Source organism: Anthonomus grandis, chromosome 13 (assembly GCF_022605725.1).
Source record: "Anthonomus grandis grandis chromosome 13, icAntGran1.3, whole genome shotgun sequence".
Lineage (NCBI taxonomy): Eukaryota > Metazoa > Arthropoda > Insecta > Coleoptera > Curculionidae > Anthonomus > Anthonomus grandis.
The window spans coordinates 15579046-15599553 of NC_065558.1; the positions used below are offsets into that span (position 1 = coordinate 15579046).

Here is a 20508-nt window from a genome sequence, read left to right on the forward strand (position 1 = left end):
CAATTTGGCAGTATCAGAAACTATTTTTGCTACATGCCTGGCGCAACTTGGTTTCGCATCATAAGTAACTCCTAGATCGATTGCCTCATCCACGTTAGATCCTTGCGGAACTCCCGAACACACTTCATATACAGGAGACTTAAAGCCTTCATATTCCACAAATTGTTTACGACCTCGTAAATAAGATTTTATTAAAGCAACTACATCCTGAGAAAAACCAAAAAAGGTTAGCTTATGAAGAAGTAGAATGTGGTCAATTTGGTCAAAAGCTTTGCAGAAATCAAGGTAGATAATAGGTTTGTTCGCGCAGCAGTAAGAAACAAGTTTTCGACAAATAAACATGCGCAATAGAGTAAAATGCGTTCGCACAGAAACTTCTGATCGGTTTTAAATCAAAAGTTTGATGTTCTTACACAAATTTCTGACCGTCATCTGATAGTCAGACTTGTTTTCGGATTTATTTCAAGCAAAGTGTCAGAGAAATCGTGTAGCCAATCAACGCATATATTCTCTGATATTTGTATTGTATTTTAAATTATTGGAATAGTCAAAAATACACATTAAGGAAATGAGTGACTTTGAATCGTCGGAAGAATCTGAATTATCAGAATTTTCTGATTCCGACACGGATTTAGAAGATCTACTAGAAGAACGAATAAGGCCCAAAAATCAAAACTATTTAGACGAAACTGTGTCGCAATTTAATAGACTAGAATTTCTCGATCATTTTAGAGTAAGCCCTGAAGTAGCAAACAACATTTCTGAGGGATTTGAAGCTAGTGAATACTATAAACAACAGGCGGGACCCTATGGCAATTTAACCCCCCCACAGTATGTTTATGTTTTTTTGTGGTATGCAGGGCACCAGACCGCTAGTTTTCACGATGTAGCAGATAGATTTAATATTACCATTAGTGTTCTACATAAAATTATTAAAAGGATGACTTATTTTCTAAGCAACCTTGCACCTGAGTTAATTACATGGCCCAATAGACAGGCGAAACAGGAAATAGAACATTATTTTCGGCATAAAAATAGATTTCCGGGAATTATTGGACTAATAGATGGAACACATATTAAAATTGATAAACCTCAGGATGATCCCGACTCTTATATTAACAGGAAAGGTTTCTATTCAATTCAGGTGCGTTTAATGTAAGAAATATGTATATATGGATGTAACAAATAATTTTTCTTTCCAGGTGCAACTGGTGTGTGATCACAATCTTTGAATTAGAGACATATTCACAGAAGATCTAGGTTCGGTGCATGATGCCAGAGTGTTTAGAACATCTCCAATATGTCAAACACTAGAAGAAAGATGTGAAGAATTTCACCTACTAGGTGCGTATCCCCTTCATAACATCTGTTAACACCATTTCCTGATAGAGGGTTCTTAACTAGGCCACAAATTAATTTTAATATGCAACATTCTTGTAATAGAATAAAAATAAAGCACTGCAATGGGGCCCTAAAACAAAAATGGCGGCAATTATATCATATCAAATTAAAAGATATTAGGCTTATTGTGAATTTCATTCGAGCATGCTGTGTATTACATAATTTAGGATTGCAAAATGGGATTTTAGAACAAATTCAAGAAAATTAGGAACCTGCTGAAGAACCAACCATTCCAGTTCCAGATGATTTAAACCAGGATGTTCCAGAAGCAGATGCCATAGAAAAACGTAATAATATTGTTAATATACTCATAATAATATTACCTAGTTTACTTAGTTACTAATTATCTAGTAGTTTTAACCTTAATTGGTTAAAACTTCATCAGGTAGTTAGGTAGGCGCAATATTTAGGTATAGCAGAAACATACATATAAGAAAGTCAATAATATTGAGTGGGTACTGATAAGATAAGGCCTCAACAAAATGGTGGCAGGGATTAATAAAAAGTACAGTTCAAGTATAAAAGTTATTTGTATAATATAAATTTACGATGTATGGTTCTAATATACTAAATTATTATGATAATATTTCCCATTTTAGATAAGATCATACTACTTGTAATAAATATTATTTATAATTTTGTATTAGATAGGGGACTTCTTTGTTAGAATATATATATTTCTTTATATTTAATTTTTAATATATATTTCTTTAGTATGTAATTTGACACCAAGATGCTTGTTTAGTTTGCGATTCATAGTTGGAATCTTTAAAGTGACTTTAATCACTAAAAAAGTCTTATTACTAATGAAACACTTTGTTTTTTTTTCTGGGAAAAGATATTTTTCTTATTAGAAAATAATACTAGAAAATATAATAATAAAATTTTGGCAAACAAAGTCCAATGAATTAATTAATAAAATACTTTTTTTAGTTTGTTCTTGTCATTTTATATTTTCTGGTTTCTTTTATATTATTTGTTTAATAATAATGCTTAAAAATTTGTTAATTGAAAAAGAAGGTGTTTTTTACAATGTAATTTTGAATTAAGACAATAAAAATAATAAGAATAATATAATAAAAAATAACACATAAATATTTATTATATTGTTTTATTTAAATTTTTCTATCCATAAATATTAAGATTGAGGGTACTTAGTAGTGTCAGCATTCTTTCATTTCCCTAATCTACTCAGCAATTAAACACTTTTTGACAACTAACTGGATTGCCTATATTAGGTAATTCAGTGTTGTTTACAGGGGGCTTGACTGTGATGTGACTTGTCAAATTGAATAAACTTTTATTAATAAATGATCGAACATTGTCAAATTAATTCAATAAGATCCTACAGTAGTAAATACCAATAAAACTAATTATAAATTTTTTTAAAATAAATTCAATTAAATATCTTTGATAAATCTTTTGAAAGATAGGTTAAATCTTTTGAAAGATTTCGCGCTAGCTGCTGCTCTGAGGGAGTGCATTTTAGGCCACATATTTATAAGAAAAAAAGTCTTATTTTAACCCGAATAATACGCTCTTAAAATATGCACCGAAATTTGTAACACCCTGTATAGACTTTACAAATTTGTTTTGTTTGAACCCACTGAGGCGTGTGGATGTTTGATGAGTGATCTCTTAGTTGATAATACTTTGTTACTGCTTAATCCTAAATGCTATATTGTCCTTTTCTTCCTTCTAACTTTTAAGTCTCATTTTTCAATATGCGGATGATACACCATTTCGTGTCAGATGTAGGAGGGAGCAGTTATTAAATTATATTTTTCAGGCAATTTTGACTTGCAGCCGAGGAGTAATTTTCGAACAGGTTAAAGACAAATCAAAGTCATAGCAGTAATGCCGTTCTTGGCAATATTAATATTAAGTTTCTGGAAAATTTTCTTGATACTAAGTCAACATCTGTCGTTATCGCTTTCGACCGTATACAGGATTATGGCATGAGGACACATATCCACTATTGATTACTTACACATGTGTGGGCCCTAAAGGCAAGAAGAAAGTTCATGACTATATGACAATACACTTATTTATTAGCTGGTAAGTATTTTATGAATTGTTGAATTTTAATTAGATTTTTCTTTAAGCTTTTAAGTATTATTTCTATATGCTTGAATACAACCTGCACGCTTTCCAGATTTCACAACCATTTGATTCAGCGACACAGCAGTAAGTATTTATTTATCTTTTCTGTAGTTTTGATATCTAAACTGCTATATCTATGTATTAGACTGTTTTGTCCTTACTATTAAGTATTATAATGTCTATTATGTTTCACAGTTCTATCTGTTTGCAATATTTTGTTCCAATATATTTTGACGTTATCATTTTCTACCAATGGAAGAGGCTGGATTTTGTAGTATATAGTATAGAGCACTTTGTTGTATACTATGGCTGCAACTTATTGTGTATCTCCAGGTACCTATTGTTGGCTAAGCATTGACAAGCACAGATAATATGTTCTATTGTCTCAAAGTAGTTATTGGACTTTCTGCATTTGTCTATATCTATGTTTTCTGTCAGTATATATTTTCGATGGTTTCTAGTATTTACATCCATTATCTTGGATGTTTATCATAAATCCTAAAGATCGTTTGGGAATCTTCCATGCAGTGCCATGCTAAGGAGCTCTCTCTTTTCCTTCTTTACTCAAGATTTTGGGTCTCTTGCTATTACTCAATTCTCTTCAAACAGTTCCTCGCCTTCAACCAGTCTTTTCTCATTCACATGAACCGTTTGACATATATTGGGTCCTAGCGTCATGTGGATGTCTTGGCTAATGCTATGGACCAGTTTCATTAGTGTTTGAAATTGTTCCTTTGTAGCAGCATCTATTTTTATGTCATTCATGTAAAGAAGATGACCGATCATTTTCGAGTTGTAAATAGTTTTGATGTTAAAAGCATATCCCACTGATATGTTAAGGTGTATTCGATAGGGGACTTAATGCAAGCCAGAACCATAATGCATTGAAACTCTGTGCTCCTGAAAAATGACACTCTTTTGGTCTATATTGTCTATACCAATGTTTTCGGCCTAGAATCTTATTTTTAAGAAGACTGTCCAGTTTTTCGTAGATTCTTTAAAGAACTGTCACCACGCCCTCGATACCGTAGATTTTCAGTGTCCATAAAAGCCAACTGTGGGGAACAGAATCAAAGGATTTTTATTATTATTATTTTAAATCAAACATAGGTGGCGTTCTTCGGTAGTACGCTTCCTCAAGATAACAGAAGTCATTTCTTGGAGAGGGTTTTACGGATTATCGCTGCGTTCTCAAGAACAACTGATCTACTATCAACTATCCAAGACAAGTAGTAGTCAACTAGATGTTGTGCCAAATGTTTGACTGTATTTTCATGGACTAGAGCCATTTACTGATATAATTATTGGTAACATTTACATATGTCTTTAAATGCGTCTGCAAGTGGTGTCTATTTGTGCCTTTTAATCCTGCTGGTTTTGAGAGATTATTTTCAAGAGGAATAGCGCGCTTGTTATACTTTTTGGTTCATATTTGTGCTTTGCCGTGTCTGTGCTGGCGAGGTCTCCATTTTGTGCTATAAGCTAGTGAATCCCTTTACCCATATTGTTATGCTTAGTTGTGTACACGTTAGTATGGCAAGGTAGGAGACAAGATGCTGATCTGATTTCTTTTTGTTTATCCAAATCTAGTCACAATTCCAAAAATGTGGTGTATGCGTGTATGAAAATGAATTTTAAAAGTTTTATTTGTTAGATGGAAATAAGGATTAGGTATTTCGCTGGCTCATGAGTTCATAGTAAATATGATTATTTAATCAATTCGCGACCAAAATCATGACAATTATTTTATTGGTTCCAGGTCAACGAAGATTGACAACCATTAAGATGATTTCACAAAGTCATGACTGTTTTATTTCATTTTGTGTATTTTTGTATGTAATTCAGATAAATAGATTATACAGGGTGTCCCGAAATTATATCGCAATGTTTTACCAGATGCATCTTTGTCTAAAAATAAGACAAATACAGGAATATATCATATACAGGAATCTTAAAAAATGAATCGTTTTCATGAAACAGGGTGTTTTATAATTCCTACTGAAGATGGTTTTATGGAAGATGTTAATATTTTCGAAACACCTGGTCGTCATTTTTCGAATTTTTTATCGTATACTATTGTTATTGTTTCTTACTGATTTTATAACACTTTATGCTAAAATGTATACAGCGTCGATTATAATTTAGTGGCCAGCAAAGAAAAAAATATCATAACTTTTTTTCTGGTTACCTTTTAATTATTTGGATAGTAAAATTAAAAAGAACCAACATTTTTACACAAAAAAAGTGCTCTTGTCTTATTTCGATAGGAGCGCACGTCTTTGAAATAATCAGAAATAAATGTTTTGCAACCTACACTCATAGTATTTTTGATCATGTTTAATAAAATTGAAAGGTGTGTTACAAATCATCAGGTATAAACATGACATAATACTTAATTTAAGGATCAAAAACTGCTTTGTTTGTTTAAAACTTTATTTAAAAATTGTAAATAATGTGTAAATAATTGAGAAAAATTAAAACAAATAACTTATTAACTAAGAAAAAAAAAACTAAAAATACCAAACAAAACAAACAAACAAAAAATATCTTGAAACCAGAGGCTTCTAACGAAATAAGACAAGAGTACCTTTTTATGTAAAAATGTTGGTTCTTTTTAATTTTTCTATCCAAATAATTAAAAAGTAACCAGAAAAAAGATATGACATCTTTGCTGACTACTAATTTTAAACGATCCTGTATTCATTTTATCATAAAATGTTATAAAATCAGTTAGTAACAATAACAGTAGTATACAATAAAAATTTCGAAAAATAACGAGCAGGCGTTTCGAAATATTAACAAAAAACTATCTTCAATTGGAATTATAAAACACCCTGTAACATATAAACGATTCACTTTTCAACATTACTGTATATGAAGTTTTTGTCTTATTTTTACACAAAGATGCGGCTGGTAAAATATTGCGATGTAATTTCGGGACGCCCTGTATAAAAGTTATATCTGTTGTAATTTTTAAGGTTACATAATTCAACTTATAAAGATATATAATTATAATAAATACAGGGTGGTAAAATTTAAAAAAAAAGAAGTTTTTTTAGTCATAACTTTTTTATCACTTGATATATTGGTATGAAATGCACCAAATTCATACCAATATATCAAAATGCGACTTTAGTGTAACAAAATGCATTTCTATATCTGCAAAATTTTTTATCAGTGGTGACGTACGGGATTTTTAATTTAATATTTTTGAGGAAAAATGGTACGCTACTGCTTTTTCTAAAAGCAACAAATATTTCTAAAATCCTATTTCAATTTGGAGCAAATTCGATTCTTTGCCTTTTGTTCGTACGATTCAAGGTTTTCGAGTAAAAAAATAAAAACCACGTGTTTTCCATTTTCTTCAGAAAAGGATGAGACAAGCCTAAGTTCTTTATACCTAGTTCAACACAAAACCAAGATGATTCATTAGCATTTTAAAGTTCTTTGCCCTCTGATAACTCTGGGTCAGGCTTCAGAAATCCATTAAGAGTCTTAAGTGAACTTATAGCCCTGTCAGTAGTTTCGATTAGCGGAATCCATAATCAGTAATTTTTGAGGGCAAACCCTAAGGTATCTATATTATGTTTCAGGATCTCATTCATGTCTACAAATAAAAGTTCCAGTGAGAATTTCCGTCGAAAAGTTTGAATTTGAATTTGTTCTGTCAGAAAATTCCTGATTTAGAGGGTGAGATGACTTCAAACTCTTTAGACCTAGTTTAAGACGTAAAACCAAGATGGCTTATTACCATTTCTAATCTCTTTCGTATCTGATAGTTCTAAGTAAGGCCCTAGAATTTCTTGTATGTCAGTATCTCAGAATCTATTAACGCTTTACAGCTTGCTCAAGGATATGGAATCCACAAAACAAGGGTACTTTATTAGCTTTTTCTTAACTTTCAGTGAAATTTTAGTGATGCATCATAAATCTTATGTAAGATGTTTCACATTTTGATCCTAAAAGTACCTAAGCTTTTCTTATAAATGCTTTAGGCCTTTGAATAGAGCTGAAGATTCCAATATATCCAAGAATTCACAATTCAGCTGGATTCAGTAGAATTTCACTTATTGAGTACTTATTGGTACATTCTTCCAATGGATAAAATTCATCAATGAATCAATCCTTTTTGATATTAATTTATGAGTTTCTGTTTAAGGATCATAGATATGATGCATCTCATCTGTAGTAGTATATTTTTATAGGTAGTGCAGATCTTCTGCAAGAAAACTCTTCATTTTTATGTTAACTGAGATAGAACCTGTAGCAGAGAGCTTATATTTTTTTATTCGAAAACCTTACATTGTACAAAAAAAATACGAAATCAGATTTGCCCTAAACTATCTGAGGATTTAAGAAATATTTTTTTTTTTTAGAAAAATCAGGCGTATAAAATTTTTAATGAAGAATATTCAATCAAAAATTATGTAAGGATATCATTGATAAGAATTTAAAAAAATCTTCAGGATCAAAAAGAGCCTTTTATTACTCCAAAGGCGTATAAATATTTCATAAAAATATCTTAAGTTATAAAAATAGAGTTATGAATAAAAAATATTTTTGTTTTTAAAACTTTAACACCCTGTATTTCGAAAACGAAACGCGCTTTTTGATATATGTTTCTAAAGAATGTAAAGCCTTATTCTTAACACAGAATTTGCTGTTAAAGATTAGATTGTAATTACGGGCACCCTGTATATTTTCGAGAACTTTCGAGAATGGTTACTACAACCTGGAAATAATAAGATGAAACTTTTTTAATTTATGTTCAGATGTATGTTAAGAATATTTATTTAAGGCAAAAAAATTAATTGGAAAGGAAAAAATTCTATATGCAAAACTCATTTACCTAGTAAACACATCAGGATAATGAGTCCTGGAAAAAGCTTTCTCCAACTCCTCAAGTTGAAAACTAGTAAACGTGGTTCTATATCGGCGCTGTTTCCGTTTGGGAGCAAAATCGTCCGGTTCGGGATCGCTCCCGTCACTAGCGTCACGCGCGTCTTGAGCGGGTGGGCGCGGTTCCGCGCCCGCTGCCGGCATTGCCACCTCTTCTGATACGCCCATTTCCTGCTGCTCAGAAGTAATTACAGACGGATGCGACTCTGAAATATAGATTAATATTAGGTAAGAGCAAGGTCAAGGTTTAATAAAAGAAAAAACTGACTGGAAGAACAGAAGGGCAAGAGGACCAAGTAATTTACTATATGATCGGCTATTAAGTAAAAATATTCCTGAAGACTATTCTAATAGGCAATTTTGAGCAAACGTGTTAATTTGTCTTTTAATTAGTCCAGATCTGGTCTGGATGCTTGAGAAAACAAGAGAATTAAGTGATAATAAATGATAAATATGGAAAACTATGCAAACTAATTCAAAAATATAACATATAGCACATATACTGTGGCATAGTTTTTGCATGCAGATGTTTTAACTCTCGATGTGTTAGCTTTATTAGGCATATTCAAGATAAACATAAGAAGAGTGAATACATGGTAATTAATTTTCTCAATAAAATAAAATGTTTAGTTAATGAATGATTAGTTATGAAGATAGATTGTTGCTATCAATTCCATCATGATTTCTCATTCTAAAGAAGAAAAAATAATTTAATGAGGTTTTATCCTCTCCATAATACTTCTTACACCTACGAATGCAAATATAATGAATTTTTAAACTAATTTTACTTAAAGAGTCAGGAATTACGTCATAGTTTTTGGACTTAAGTTGCTTTTTATAGAATAACATTACCAGGGCGATAATGTCTAGTATTTATTGAGGTCAGTATCTACCTCAATAAATACTAGACACATTTTGATTAATTGAATGATTAGATACTAAAGTTACTACACTATCATATCACCTGTTAATATAATAGCACAATATGTTTCGTGAGTCTTCTGAACTATCTGAAAAGAAACAAGGACTTTAGGATTTGATCTAGATCAGTGATTTGACTATTTTTGGACTATTCAGAGTATCAAAAACTTCTCGATATTTACGTACAAAAATTATAAAAATATTTTAACTTATGACCAAAACTGTCTGCTAATTGATTTTTTTTGAGAAAAGCTACAGCTTATTCAATCCTATCTCTCTCAGTTCGATGTATTCCAAGACAATTTATGCAATGAAAGCTCAAGAGCCAGAAGGCCAGCATTAAAACCTTATATTTCAATAAAAAAAAGAGTTTCGCAAAAAAACGTTTAGACTGGAGTTATAATGAATGGAAAAAACATCTTATGGTCAGATGAAAGTAAATTTAATTTATTCGGATCGGATGGTATGACATGGGTTAGACGTCCAATAAATCAGAGATATAACCCTTAGTACACTAAGCCCACAATAAAACATGGCGGTGGATATGGTATGGGGATGTTTTCTGGCAAAGGTGTTGGCCCACTAGTAAAGATAGACATTGAAAGTCATCGAAAAACCTTGTATTTGATTTCAAATTGTTAAGTTATCAACTTAGTTGTGATAAATATTAATTAATTATTTATTCAATTCAAGAAAGCGTAGAAATAATAAAACCGTATTACTAAAATTGCACTGCAAGAGCTACTGACCGGTTATATAATGTGTTACATGCAGACCAAAAAAATTTTTACCGATAAGTAAAGTGTGGCTAAGTTGATAAGAAAATTTGAAGAAACTGGATCTGTGTCGAATATTCACTGTAATCGCTATCCAGAAAATGACCAGTTAGAAATGAAGTCGTAGAAATAGCAGTTTTAGGATATGTAGCACTTGACAACGCCCAAAGCACTCCTGGAATGGCTATTGCTTCAGGATTTAAATGCTCAACACTCTCAGCAGTATAAAGAATTTTGAAAGACAATTAATTGCACCCGATTTTGCTAGAAGGTTGGGATTTTGCGAACTAATGTCCTAACAACGCAAACCTGTTATTTAATATATTTTGTTTCTTGAATGAGTGGTACGTGGTACTGTAAATAGACATACCTATCAATATTGTAGTGACACGAATCCACATTTGTTCCGAGAGATAACCTCGCAATATCCTGAAAAACTTAATGTGTGGGTCGGCATTTTCAAAAATCATATAGGATCTTTCTTTATTCCTGAAAACTTGATGGGAGAGATGTACTTAGATAAGTTAGGAAATACAATAGAGCCTCGAAATACCCAAATAACCGAAAATGATGTTAAGTGAATGATGATATTGATAATTATCTTAATTTCTAACAACATGATGCAAAACCGTACTATGTGGCTCCAATAAAATAGTTTTTAGACAGCCGTTTCCCGAATCAGTGGATCGGTACCCGAGGCCTCATTGAGTGGCTATCGAGATCGCCAGATTACAGAATAACTGATAAAACTTACAGTTTTTAATAGGAAAGCAGATTCCATTCAAGATCTTCAGCACTTATTTTCACATTGACCTATATCTTATTTACAGGTTACCTTTAAATACGTGTAAAGTCTAAGTTGTTTTTTGTTTCTTTTTTATTTAACAATTTTTTAATTTTAAGTAAAGTTTTGCTACTAACGAAAGTATCTTGATTATTATTTTTAGGATATTATCCCTTATTATTATATTTTTAGAATTTTATTATAAAATCAAATAGCTCCACAAGTGTTGAAACTGCTATAAACATTATAATACAAAAGTTACAAAAAATTTGGAGACATGGAGACTCTACAAATTAAAAAAAAGCGAGTTTTTATTTAAAAATATCTTATTTTTGGATCACTTTGTATTGTACGTTTCAGTACATTTTAAGTTCTCTAGTTGGTAAATGTATCGTAATATCATTATCATATAATCTGCGCATTAGTTCATCTGTTTTCTTTCAGTACTGGTCGATGAAGGGCTTAACATCCTATAGCTAGAGCCTTTTCTTAATATTTTATTTCACTTTTCAGTGGTTATAGTGGTAATCGTCTTTTTGTGCCTTAATAAATCATTCTTCAGAACCTTGATTTACTTAGTACAGTTACAATCATTGGTGAGTTTTTCCAAATGCCTGAAAGAAATCTAAAAAAATCTTAAAATTAAAACGGCACATAAAATCATTAAAATTTGTAAGTAATTGTAAGTGCAATATTAAAAAAAATGAATAATCTTTTTTTATACTGTTTGATAAGTTCGTGAAGATTCGTGTTTCTTGCAAATACTCACATGTTGGGCGCCAAAATTGTACCTATTCATATTCTTAAAATTGGATTTTTGCCAGGAACTGGAATTATTTATTTATTAGTTATTTCTTTCAAAAGATTCCTAAGGAAAGGCTGACCTGATACAACTATGTTCTAACACTACGGGAATCCCAACTTTGTTGTGATTAATTAAAATGAGAGGATTTTTATAGATAGACTTTCTATTGAAGCTTGTCTATCTGGGAACATTTTCAGTATGAAATACCATAGTGCAGAAAGTTGAACCTATTAAGGCCAGATAAAGAGATTGAAATTTTGAGTGTTAGTTATTCTGGTGTGACTTGAAGAGCATTTCATAGCTATTATTACATTGAAGTCTAGAATGGGGTAATAAATAATCTTGAAATAATGAGATCAAACGGCAGAAGGTTCAGAATGATTTCCATGACACTAGTTGTTTTTTTAAGACAAATCTCTTCATCTGGATTGATCAAGATTGTTGATCTGCTATATTTCGTTGACAGGATATCTTCTTGCTTATATAGTAATAATCATAGTTATAAGAATAACCCAGAAAGAACCATGTCCGAAAGTAATAAATAACATGAATCTAAGAAATATTATATTCAATCTCTTTGGAACTGTAAACTTGATTAATAAAATCTTATTCAAGACATTAAAGTGAATAGTAAAACCTCATACATTTAATTAAAAATTAATTTTACTAAACAAAAAGTAGTTTAACTTTGTATAATACGAAAGTGATATAGTAGCATAAAAAAACCCGCTTTGTTAATTTAGCCGATCTAATCTTAATTAAATAGATTCTTTGCTTGATCTTGGTAATAAGTTGCCCAGTCAAGCCTTAAATTAACTGGAGAGACGAGGAATTGCTTATTTCAATTTAATTTTTGTTTTTATTAATGTTTGTAAATTATGTAATGAGGTTTAGTTTTAAGCTTCCGTTAACCCATTTACTATTCTGAATGACATTTAAATGACTTTATAAAATACTTTAATATTAACTAGTAAAATACTTAAAATTGCATCGAAACAAGGGTCACGATTTCCCATTACATCCACACCTGCCAGTATTAACCACCATAAGCTAAATTGCTTCCGAAAAAATTAGTAATTTTTGGCGTGGGTCTGAAAACGAACCACCATAAAAATTCACATTTACTTAATGGTCTAATTGTACGGCCAACTAAGGTTTGCTTGTCATGAAACAGTCGAACCGGAAAATTAACTTTTAATGATTTAAAGAAAACAAAATTTAATTTCTTTCTTAAATAAAATAAAATTAAAAACCGCATCATCGTGGTGATCATCATGATGTTGTACATTTTGGGGTTTTGATTGTTTAGTTATCGTTGTAGGGGCTTCTGAGGCAGACTTAAATTGAATTAAATTAGTAGAGACAATTGACGTTTTCAAAAATTAAAATGTTTTTTAGAATATATAAAGCTTTAATAAACGTTTGTTAGCAACAAACTTTTGTTTGAATATTTCACTCTTTCAGTTAAATGAATTAGACACTTTATTTGAAACGTTTATATTATAATTTTTTTTTTAATTACATGATAGTTAAGGAAAATCTTCATAGGATGGTAGTATCATTCTGGTCACTTAGACACATATACACTAGAAAGTACTACTGGAAAAACTCACAAATCGTAATGTGAGGGTTGGGCAACATTTTTGAACTTTTCTTACATTCACTTAAAAAATTAGTTATTAAAATGGCGGAGAGAAAGTTGTTAAAAAAATTGGAGTTTATAAAACAACATTTATCAATCAAAAACAGTGATGGAAACTACTTAAACGAATTTATAGACAAATAGGATGAGACACAAAATTCAATACAAAATATAAACGAAATATAGAAAATCTGAGAAACCTTATTAAGGGTTCTTCGAGAATCAAGTATCACAAAAATAGAAACTATTTTTACAAAGTAAAAAGGTGCAAAAACTATGAAAAGACAAATTTAAGAAAACATTAAATAAAAAAGGTAAATTTAGAATTTATTAATATTTTTTTTGATAAATTGTAAATCTGTATTTTTAAATATTGTTCACATATGATTGTTGTTTCAAAAAAATTATGTGCATAATATTTAAAACTAACGAGTATTTACCAAATAAAAATTTGTATCTAACGTTCTTGACTGTTAAGCTCTAAGAGACTTCAACAGCCGAGTAGAACTGTAACAAAAAATAGAATAATAATTTAGTTTTAATTAATATAGTTCTTGCGTTATTAAGAAGAATTTATTGTCAAATAGAACGATATACACACAATAAAATAGAACATGTAAAAAAAGTCCATACAACATGAAAAACACAACAATAATGAAAAAGACTGATCGAGAGGATCTCAAGAAATTAATATAATTGGTACTTTTCAAGAAATAATAAGCGTATTTGAAAGCGTCTTAAAAATAAAAACTATCTATAGAAAATGAAAAAGCACAAAAAATCCATTAAACGATAAAAGAAGTAATTTGAAATTTATAGGAATTCTTTTTATATAAATAAAAGCGAACTTTTTACGTATTTACGAAATAAAACAGATATCCTCTATTAACTGTTAGACAATAAAGGACATCAATATTCGAGTAGGACTATTAAAAGAAATAAATTAATAATTTTTACCTTATTTGCCGTCTTAAAAAATTATTTAAAAAAACTTTGTCACAGCTTAATGAATGAATCTGCAAGTATTCCAATCAGACAGCAAAATAAGTCAAAGTTAATAAAATATTACGACAAATTACTTTCTAGTACGAGACATTATTAATATTGGGGCAAGTTAGGAATTTTGAGAAAAATCAGAAGTATTCCTCAATAAGTTATTTGCGTTTTCTAAAAGCAAAGTGAATTCATCCTTTTTAATCAGGAGTTTTTTAAATTGGAATGTCATTTTGAATTTACAATCCTGTATGCTAGATTAATATAGTATAAGCTCTAAGATAGAATACTAAAAGCACTAGATCTATTCTCAGGTCGGACATGGTTTAATACTTTTTTTTAAAGTTTCTCGAGCGTTGTCTCTGATACTCAATTTAAAATGGAGCTTCATAACATCCACTTAGATTTTAACGAATTTGTTTTCGTTTACCTACCATTGGGAAATAACCCATAAACCCCTTTTTGTCGTCAAGATATATTTATTCTTATGGGGTTTACGTCCACAGTCTTAAGGAAATCATTGATCCCTAACGGTTCCGAGAGATCACAAAACAATCTTTAATTGATGACTCTTAAACCATAATCATAAGCCACAAATTTCCATGAAATTATCAGGCTCTTAGGTCCAGAGTTGCAGTACGTAGTCAAGTTGAGTCACTGTTGCCCATATGTAGTGTGTTTGTGTATCGAGTCGCGAGTCATAGCTATGCCAGACCTCGCCACGTTTAAACAGTAGTTTTTATAAATTTTTATGATAATAAAAAGACGTTTATTATTATTATATTCGCGGTCGAAACGAGAAGCTATTCACAATTTATTCCTACTCCACACTACTCCTTAAATCCTAATATGGATTTCTGTCTAGGCTTTTGGTGACCAATTAAAGGTCCAAGAGTTGCAGTACACAATCAAGTTGATTAATTGTCACCGATATATAGTGTGTGCGATGAGTCGCGAGTCGTAGTCGCGGTCGAAGTAAAAAATTTCTCACCAGTTCCTATTTTCTATTACCTATTTCTGCTTAAATTCTAATATACAGGGTGTCCATTTATAAACTGACACATTTTAACTGCTTATAAGTCGAGAACGAAAAATGACAACAATATGCGGTTTTCGCAGAACTTCGGCAACTTATTTTTCCATCTACATTTGTGTTCCGAGCAAAATGGGGGTCATATTCAGCAGCTAATTTATTGGTTATAAATTAAAATTAATTTCTTCAATTGTTTGATAATAGTTAAAATTGTTGTAAATAGTTGTAATTTAATACATAGAATAAATACTTTTTATAGACATGGCAATGGCGCAAATTATTTAATTATGATCATGCTAAAGCGATACATAGGCAATTAACAGAAGATTTTCATCAATCACTGAATATGTATCCTAGGAAAATTTTCAAAAAGGTGCCGTTTACTAAAATTGGCTCTGAAAAAAAAATAATGAATTTAAGACAATTTATACATTTTTGGAAAGGGGATTTAACAGGCTTTTATGTGAAATTAAAAAGTACAGGGTGTTACATTTAAAATTTTTGAGAAATCGGCCTTTGAAAATCATCAATTTTTTTTCTCCTATTTCAGGTAAATTTTGAAACTTGGCAACACTGTCCAAAAAAAACTTTAAAAATATTGATGAAGTTCTATGAGAACCGCACATTGTTGTCATTTTCCGTTCTCGACTTATAAGCTGTTAAAATGTGTCAGGTTATAGATGGAAACCCTGTATATCTCTCTCCAGACTCTTGGTTACCAATTAAAGGCGAATAGTTAAAGTACAGTGAAATTGAGACACTGTCATCGAAATGTAATCTGTGCGTCACGTCGCGGTCAAAGTGAGAATTTGCTCACGAATTACGCCTATTCCCCATTTCTTCTTAAACCCCAATTTGGGTCTCTCTCCAGACTGTTGGTGTCCAACTACAAGTCTCAGATGTGCAATGCACAGTTAAGTTGAGTCTCTGTCACCCGGATGTAGTGTGTGAGGTGAGTCGCGAGTCATAGTCGCGGTCGAAGTAAAAAGTTGCTCACGAGTTATGCCTATCAACCAACAGAACTAAAAGTCTGTTATTACGAGTTTACTCGTTGTGTATTAATGGAATATGTTAAATTATTTCAGCCATTGTTACTAAAATATAAACATCTTTGTTACTGGTTGCAGGAAGTGAGTGAAGTTACGTGCTGAGTGTGAATAAGTTATATATAGTAAAACTAAGTTGACGTAAAAACAGCAAAGGCATAGCTTACACCTGCTATACTGTAAAACTGTTCTGTATTCCTATCTTTGCATCTAATAAATGGGTATATTTTGTATTCTGCAAATTTATTTTATTTCTTTCGTTAATTGGTACAGCGCCATATAAGCTGTGGTCCTTCGATTAAGAAGAAAAAGTAAATTCCCCCCGCTAATTGAGGAAAAAGCTACTCATATTATTTTAATATTTTAAACTGATTTCGTTCCTTGCTCTATTTGACCATTGTATTCTTTTACACTTCAACATTCAAATGAGACTAAAAAGTCATAATAAATTTGCCACGTTAAATATATTAAAAACATCAGATTTAATTAGACCTTGATCACTAATTGTTAGGCTGACCAAAATAAATCTTATTGAAGTATGGCCTTTGGGTAAAATTTCCGTAAAACAAACGTAAAAAGCAAAAAACTGGGAAGGCGGACTGGTATGGCGGGTACAAATACCACCTGCCCTGATCGGATCACGCATCGTGGCTTGCCTCAGCGGGCTCCATGTTTTCCCTGTCAATTTAGAGTGCCATAAAAATATATAACGTTAATAAAATAAAAGTATAAGACACTAATGTAATTGTTCCACCTAGGACTCCTTTGGTACGAACAAATTCTGCTCGGCGCGGGGCCTTTAATTGATTGATTTTTTCCAACTCAATGAATTAAGACTAAATATCTACGATTAGTAACATGTTATTTTATGCTAATTTCTTAAATTATGTTTGGTTCTTTAGGTATTATTTACTATAAAAAAGAATAATTTAAATACTTGCAGAGTCATTTTAGTCAATAAATACTCGTGCCTCATGTTCATTTAAGTTATGCATACTTTTTATCTAGATTTTCAATTAAAAATCTGCTAAATATTGCCCAAAAGAATAAATCAATTATTTTCATTGTGTGCGGAAAAAAATCAAAATAGTTTGCCTAAAAAAACTGCTTGGAAATTAAAGATATATGGTATATCTATATAGTATATTTTCTCTGTGGTTAAATAAGCAAATAAATCTAAAGTAAGAAAGATATTTTAAAAATATTACTAGAACACTTGTGCATAAGCTGTCTAGAAATTATATTTTTGTTATACTTTCAAATAGTTGCAATCCTTGCAAATAAAATGAATAAGTTTTTCTTTGTAATTGCTTGAGAGAATTTAAAAAAAATAATGCAATATTGGAAAAAATGGACAAAATTAAAACTTTAAGTATAGACAGTCATTTTAATAAGATGATTTTATGAAAACACAACTTATACTAGAATTCTTAGTATTTATTTGTCTACCTGACTGATTAATATCCTGAAATGCCATGATAAACTTTTAATATCAAGGCTTTAAACAGCAGCCTTTTAAGATTTTGACATAAATAATTCATGTTTTTCTGATTTTTGCATATAAGTTGTAGTAGTTGTGTACGACATCCAGAAACTTGATAAATTGCAGCATACCAATAGTTGTAATGTACCTTCATTATCACCTTCAGTAACAAATGTACCTTCATTCACTTCTTAAGTGTATCCTCAAAGCATTCAAAGGGATTTATATCAAGACTATCTGCTGTCCAATTTATGCTGGGTTAGGGGTTTCAAGGGATTATTGGAGCACCTCAAAGTATTGATTTTAGAGTAAATTAATTTTTCGTATATTTAGAATTTTGAAATTTTATGTTCTGTTCAAATAAAATGAAATATATAAATATGGAAAATGATAGATGTTTTAAAAAAACTTTTGGCCTAAAATGTCCTAATCCGTCCCTGTTGCATTCCAAATGCAATTAATTATAAATATATTCGAAAACAGTAATACGTAAATTTAAGATAGTCTTATTACTAGAGGGCGTAAGTAACACTATAAAAATATATTACATAAACCTAAATCTTTTAATATTTTCTGTATTGTTTTTTAATTAAACATGCAGTTAATAAATTATTAATTTGATTTAATTCTTGCACCGAAGCCTGTCGGTAAACATTTTTATGCATGAACGTTATAAAATATCTCGGTGTCCTAGTAACGAAAATGCAATCATTAGTAATAAATTATTTATATCGCAAATATAATAACTTCCTTTACACTTTATAGGCAATTAATTTATTATTAATACGGTATATAAACGAGGTCAATTATTATTTTCTAATTAAATTATATATTTTTGCATATTTATACTGATTTTAGTATAATTTATATTTGGAAAATTAGTTTAAAATGCACGAGACGGAAGCACTTAAACTTTTCTTGGAACCAGGCTATTAGCTTTTCTTGAGATTTAAAAATCATTAAGAATGATTTAATATGTAACATAAATATGATTGTATAAGAATATTAATAGATTTTTAATGAAGTAATATTTGTTAAGTAATAATAATGTGAAACGGACGTCTCAACATCGGAAATACATCGGGACACTTAAACTTCCTTGAAAGTGAATATTATAATATTCACTTTTAATATAGTGATATATTATATAAAACTAATCAAGCAATACAGTCTGACACATATAGGTGTGAATGTGAAACATCGAATACAGCATATTGCAGGACATTGTCATGCATACATGCTAACAGAATCAAGAGTTAGCAAGAAAACTGGTACCATATTACAGCTATACCCAGAAGCTGATTCTTGACGAGCAGAAACTGTACTTGAACCGGACTTTACTTATAGATCAGCGGTTAAGCAATAATAAACCTGACATTATATTTTAATAGATAAAGTTTTTAAGAAAACAATTCACGTTGACTTTACTACCCCCAACAACAATAACTTATCTCCAGTAGAGGCCAACATATACACAGAGTGTATCAAGGAGCACGCTATAAGCTCAATTAAAGCCCAAGGTGTGCCTTCGATATGTCGATGACACCTGTATTATTTGAGATACAAACGACACAAGTCTAGCAAACTTTCTGGAGCACATTAATAACATTAGGCGAAGCATCAAGTCCATGATAGAGCTAGAAAATGATCCAGCACTGTCCTTTTTAGATGTTTTTGTACAAACCAACAATGGACACCTAAGAACATTAGTGATTACAATTATCCTGGTGAAACAAAGGTAAGAAATATTAAAAGCTTGTGCAACAACGATGTTGAACTCAACAGATAAATAGAAAACGAAAGATTTACAGCAGAATAGATATCCAAGCAAACTGATAAAGATAACTATTAGGAAAGCAGCAGAAATAACAAGGAAATAGCCATAATAACTGGAGGAGGGAACTTCACAGAAAATTAGGAGAATTGCTAGAAAACTTAACATCAAGACTGCCTTCACTTCAAAGACATCCATATGAGGTTTAGTATCAAAGGACAAACCTAAATGCCTACTGAATACTAAGAACTACGTATACCAAATTCCTTAGGAATGTGAATTCAAACAGGTGAGATAAACCGATTATTAAAAGTCAGGACAAAAGAACATCTGGTGGAGCCGAACAGGAGAGGTTTTCAGATCAGGAATAGCAGAATACGCTTGGTTCACTGGCCACAACATACACTAGTCAGAAACAAAGATTTTGTGCAATATTGAAAAGAAAAGAATATTCCTTAAAACAACTTATATCCATCTGGAGACCCCTATTATCAGGACACTGCAAGATCTATTTCAGTGCACATATGACCGCACGTTACATATTTCTTGCATATAAGCCTATAGAATAGTTATTGTTATTAGTTTATAAAGGTCGATAACAATGGGGAAGCGTCTCCAACGGTTGGAGATACTTCCCAAGCGAAACATCGTGCTAAATTTAAAGAAATGGTTCGAAAATTAGACTTTACAACAACAACTTAAGAATAAAGTACAATGAAAAGATCCTTAAATATGGAAGAGGTATACATCTTTCCAATTACTATAACAACAACAGGAGCACTTCTGAGAAATTTAATAGAGAACATTAGGTTATTAGAACTCGAAAACTCTAATGTATTCTAGTTCCT

The 20508-nt window shown here is 30.8% G+C and overlaps 1 protein-coding gene across 1 annotated transcript in view; it reads right to left on the bottom strand.

Annotated features, from left to right (window-relative positions):
- The window catches only part of LOC126744092 (homeobox protein aristaless), a 128003-nt gene that overhangs the window by 57263 nt on the left and 50232 nt on the right, over positions 1-20508 (bottom strand). Inside the window, exon 2 of the mRNA XM_050451441.1 lies at positions 8354-8609. Coding sequence (XP_050307398.1) covers positions 8354-8571 — 218 coding nt within the window. The 5' untranslated portion in view covers positions 8572-8609. The remainder of the gene's footprint in view (positions 1-8353; positions 8610-20508) is intronic.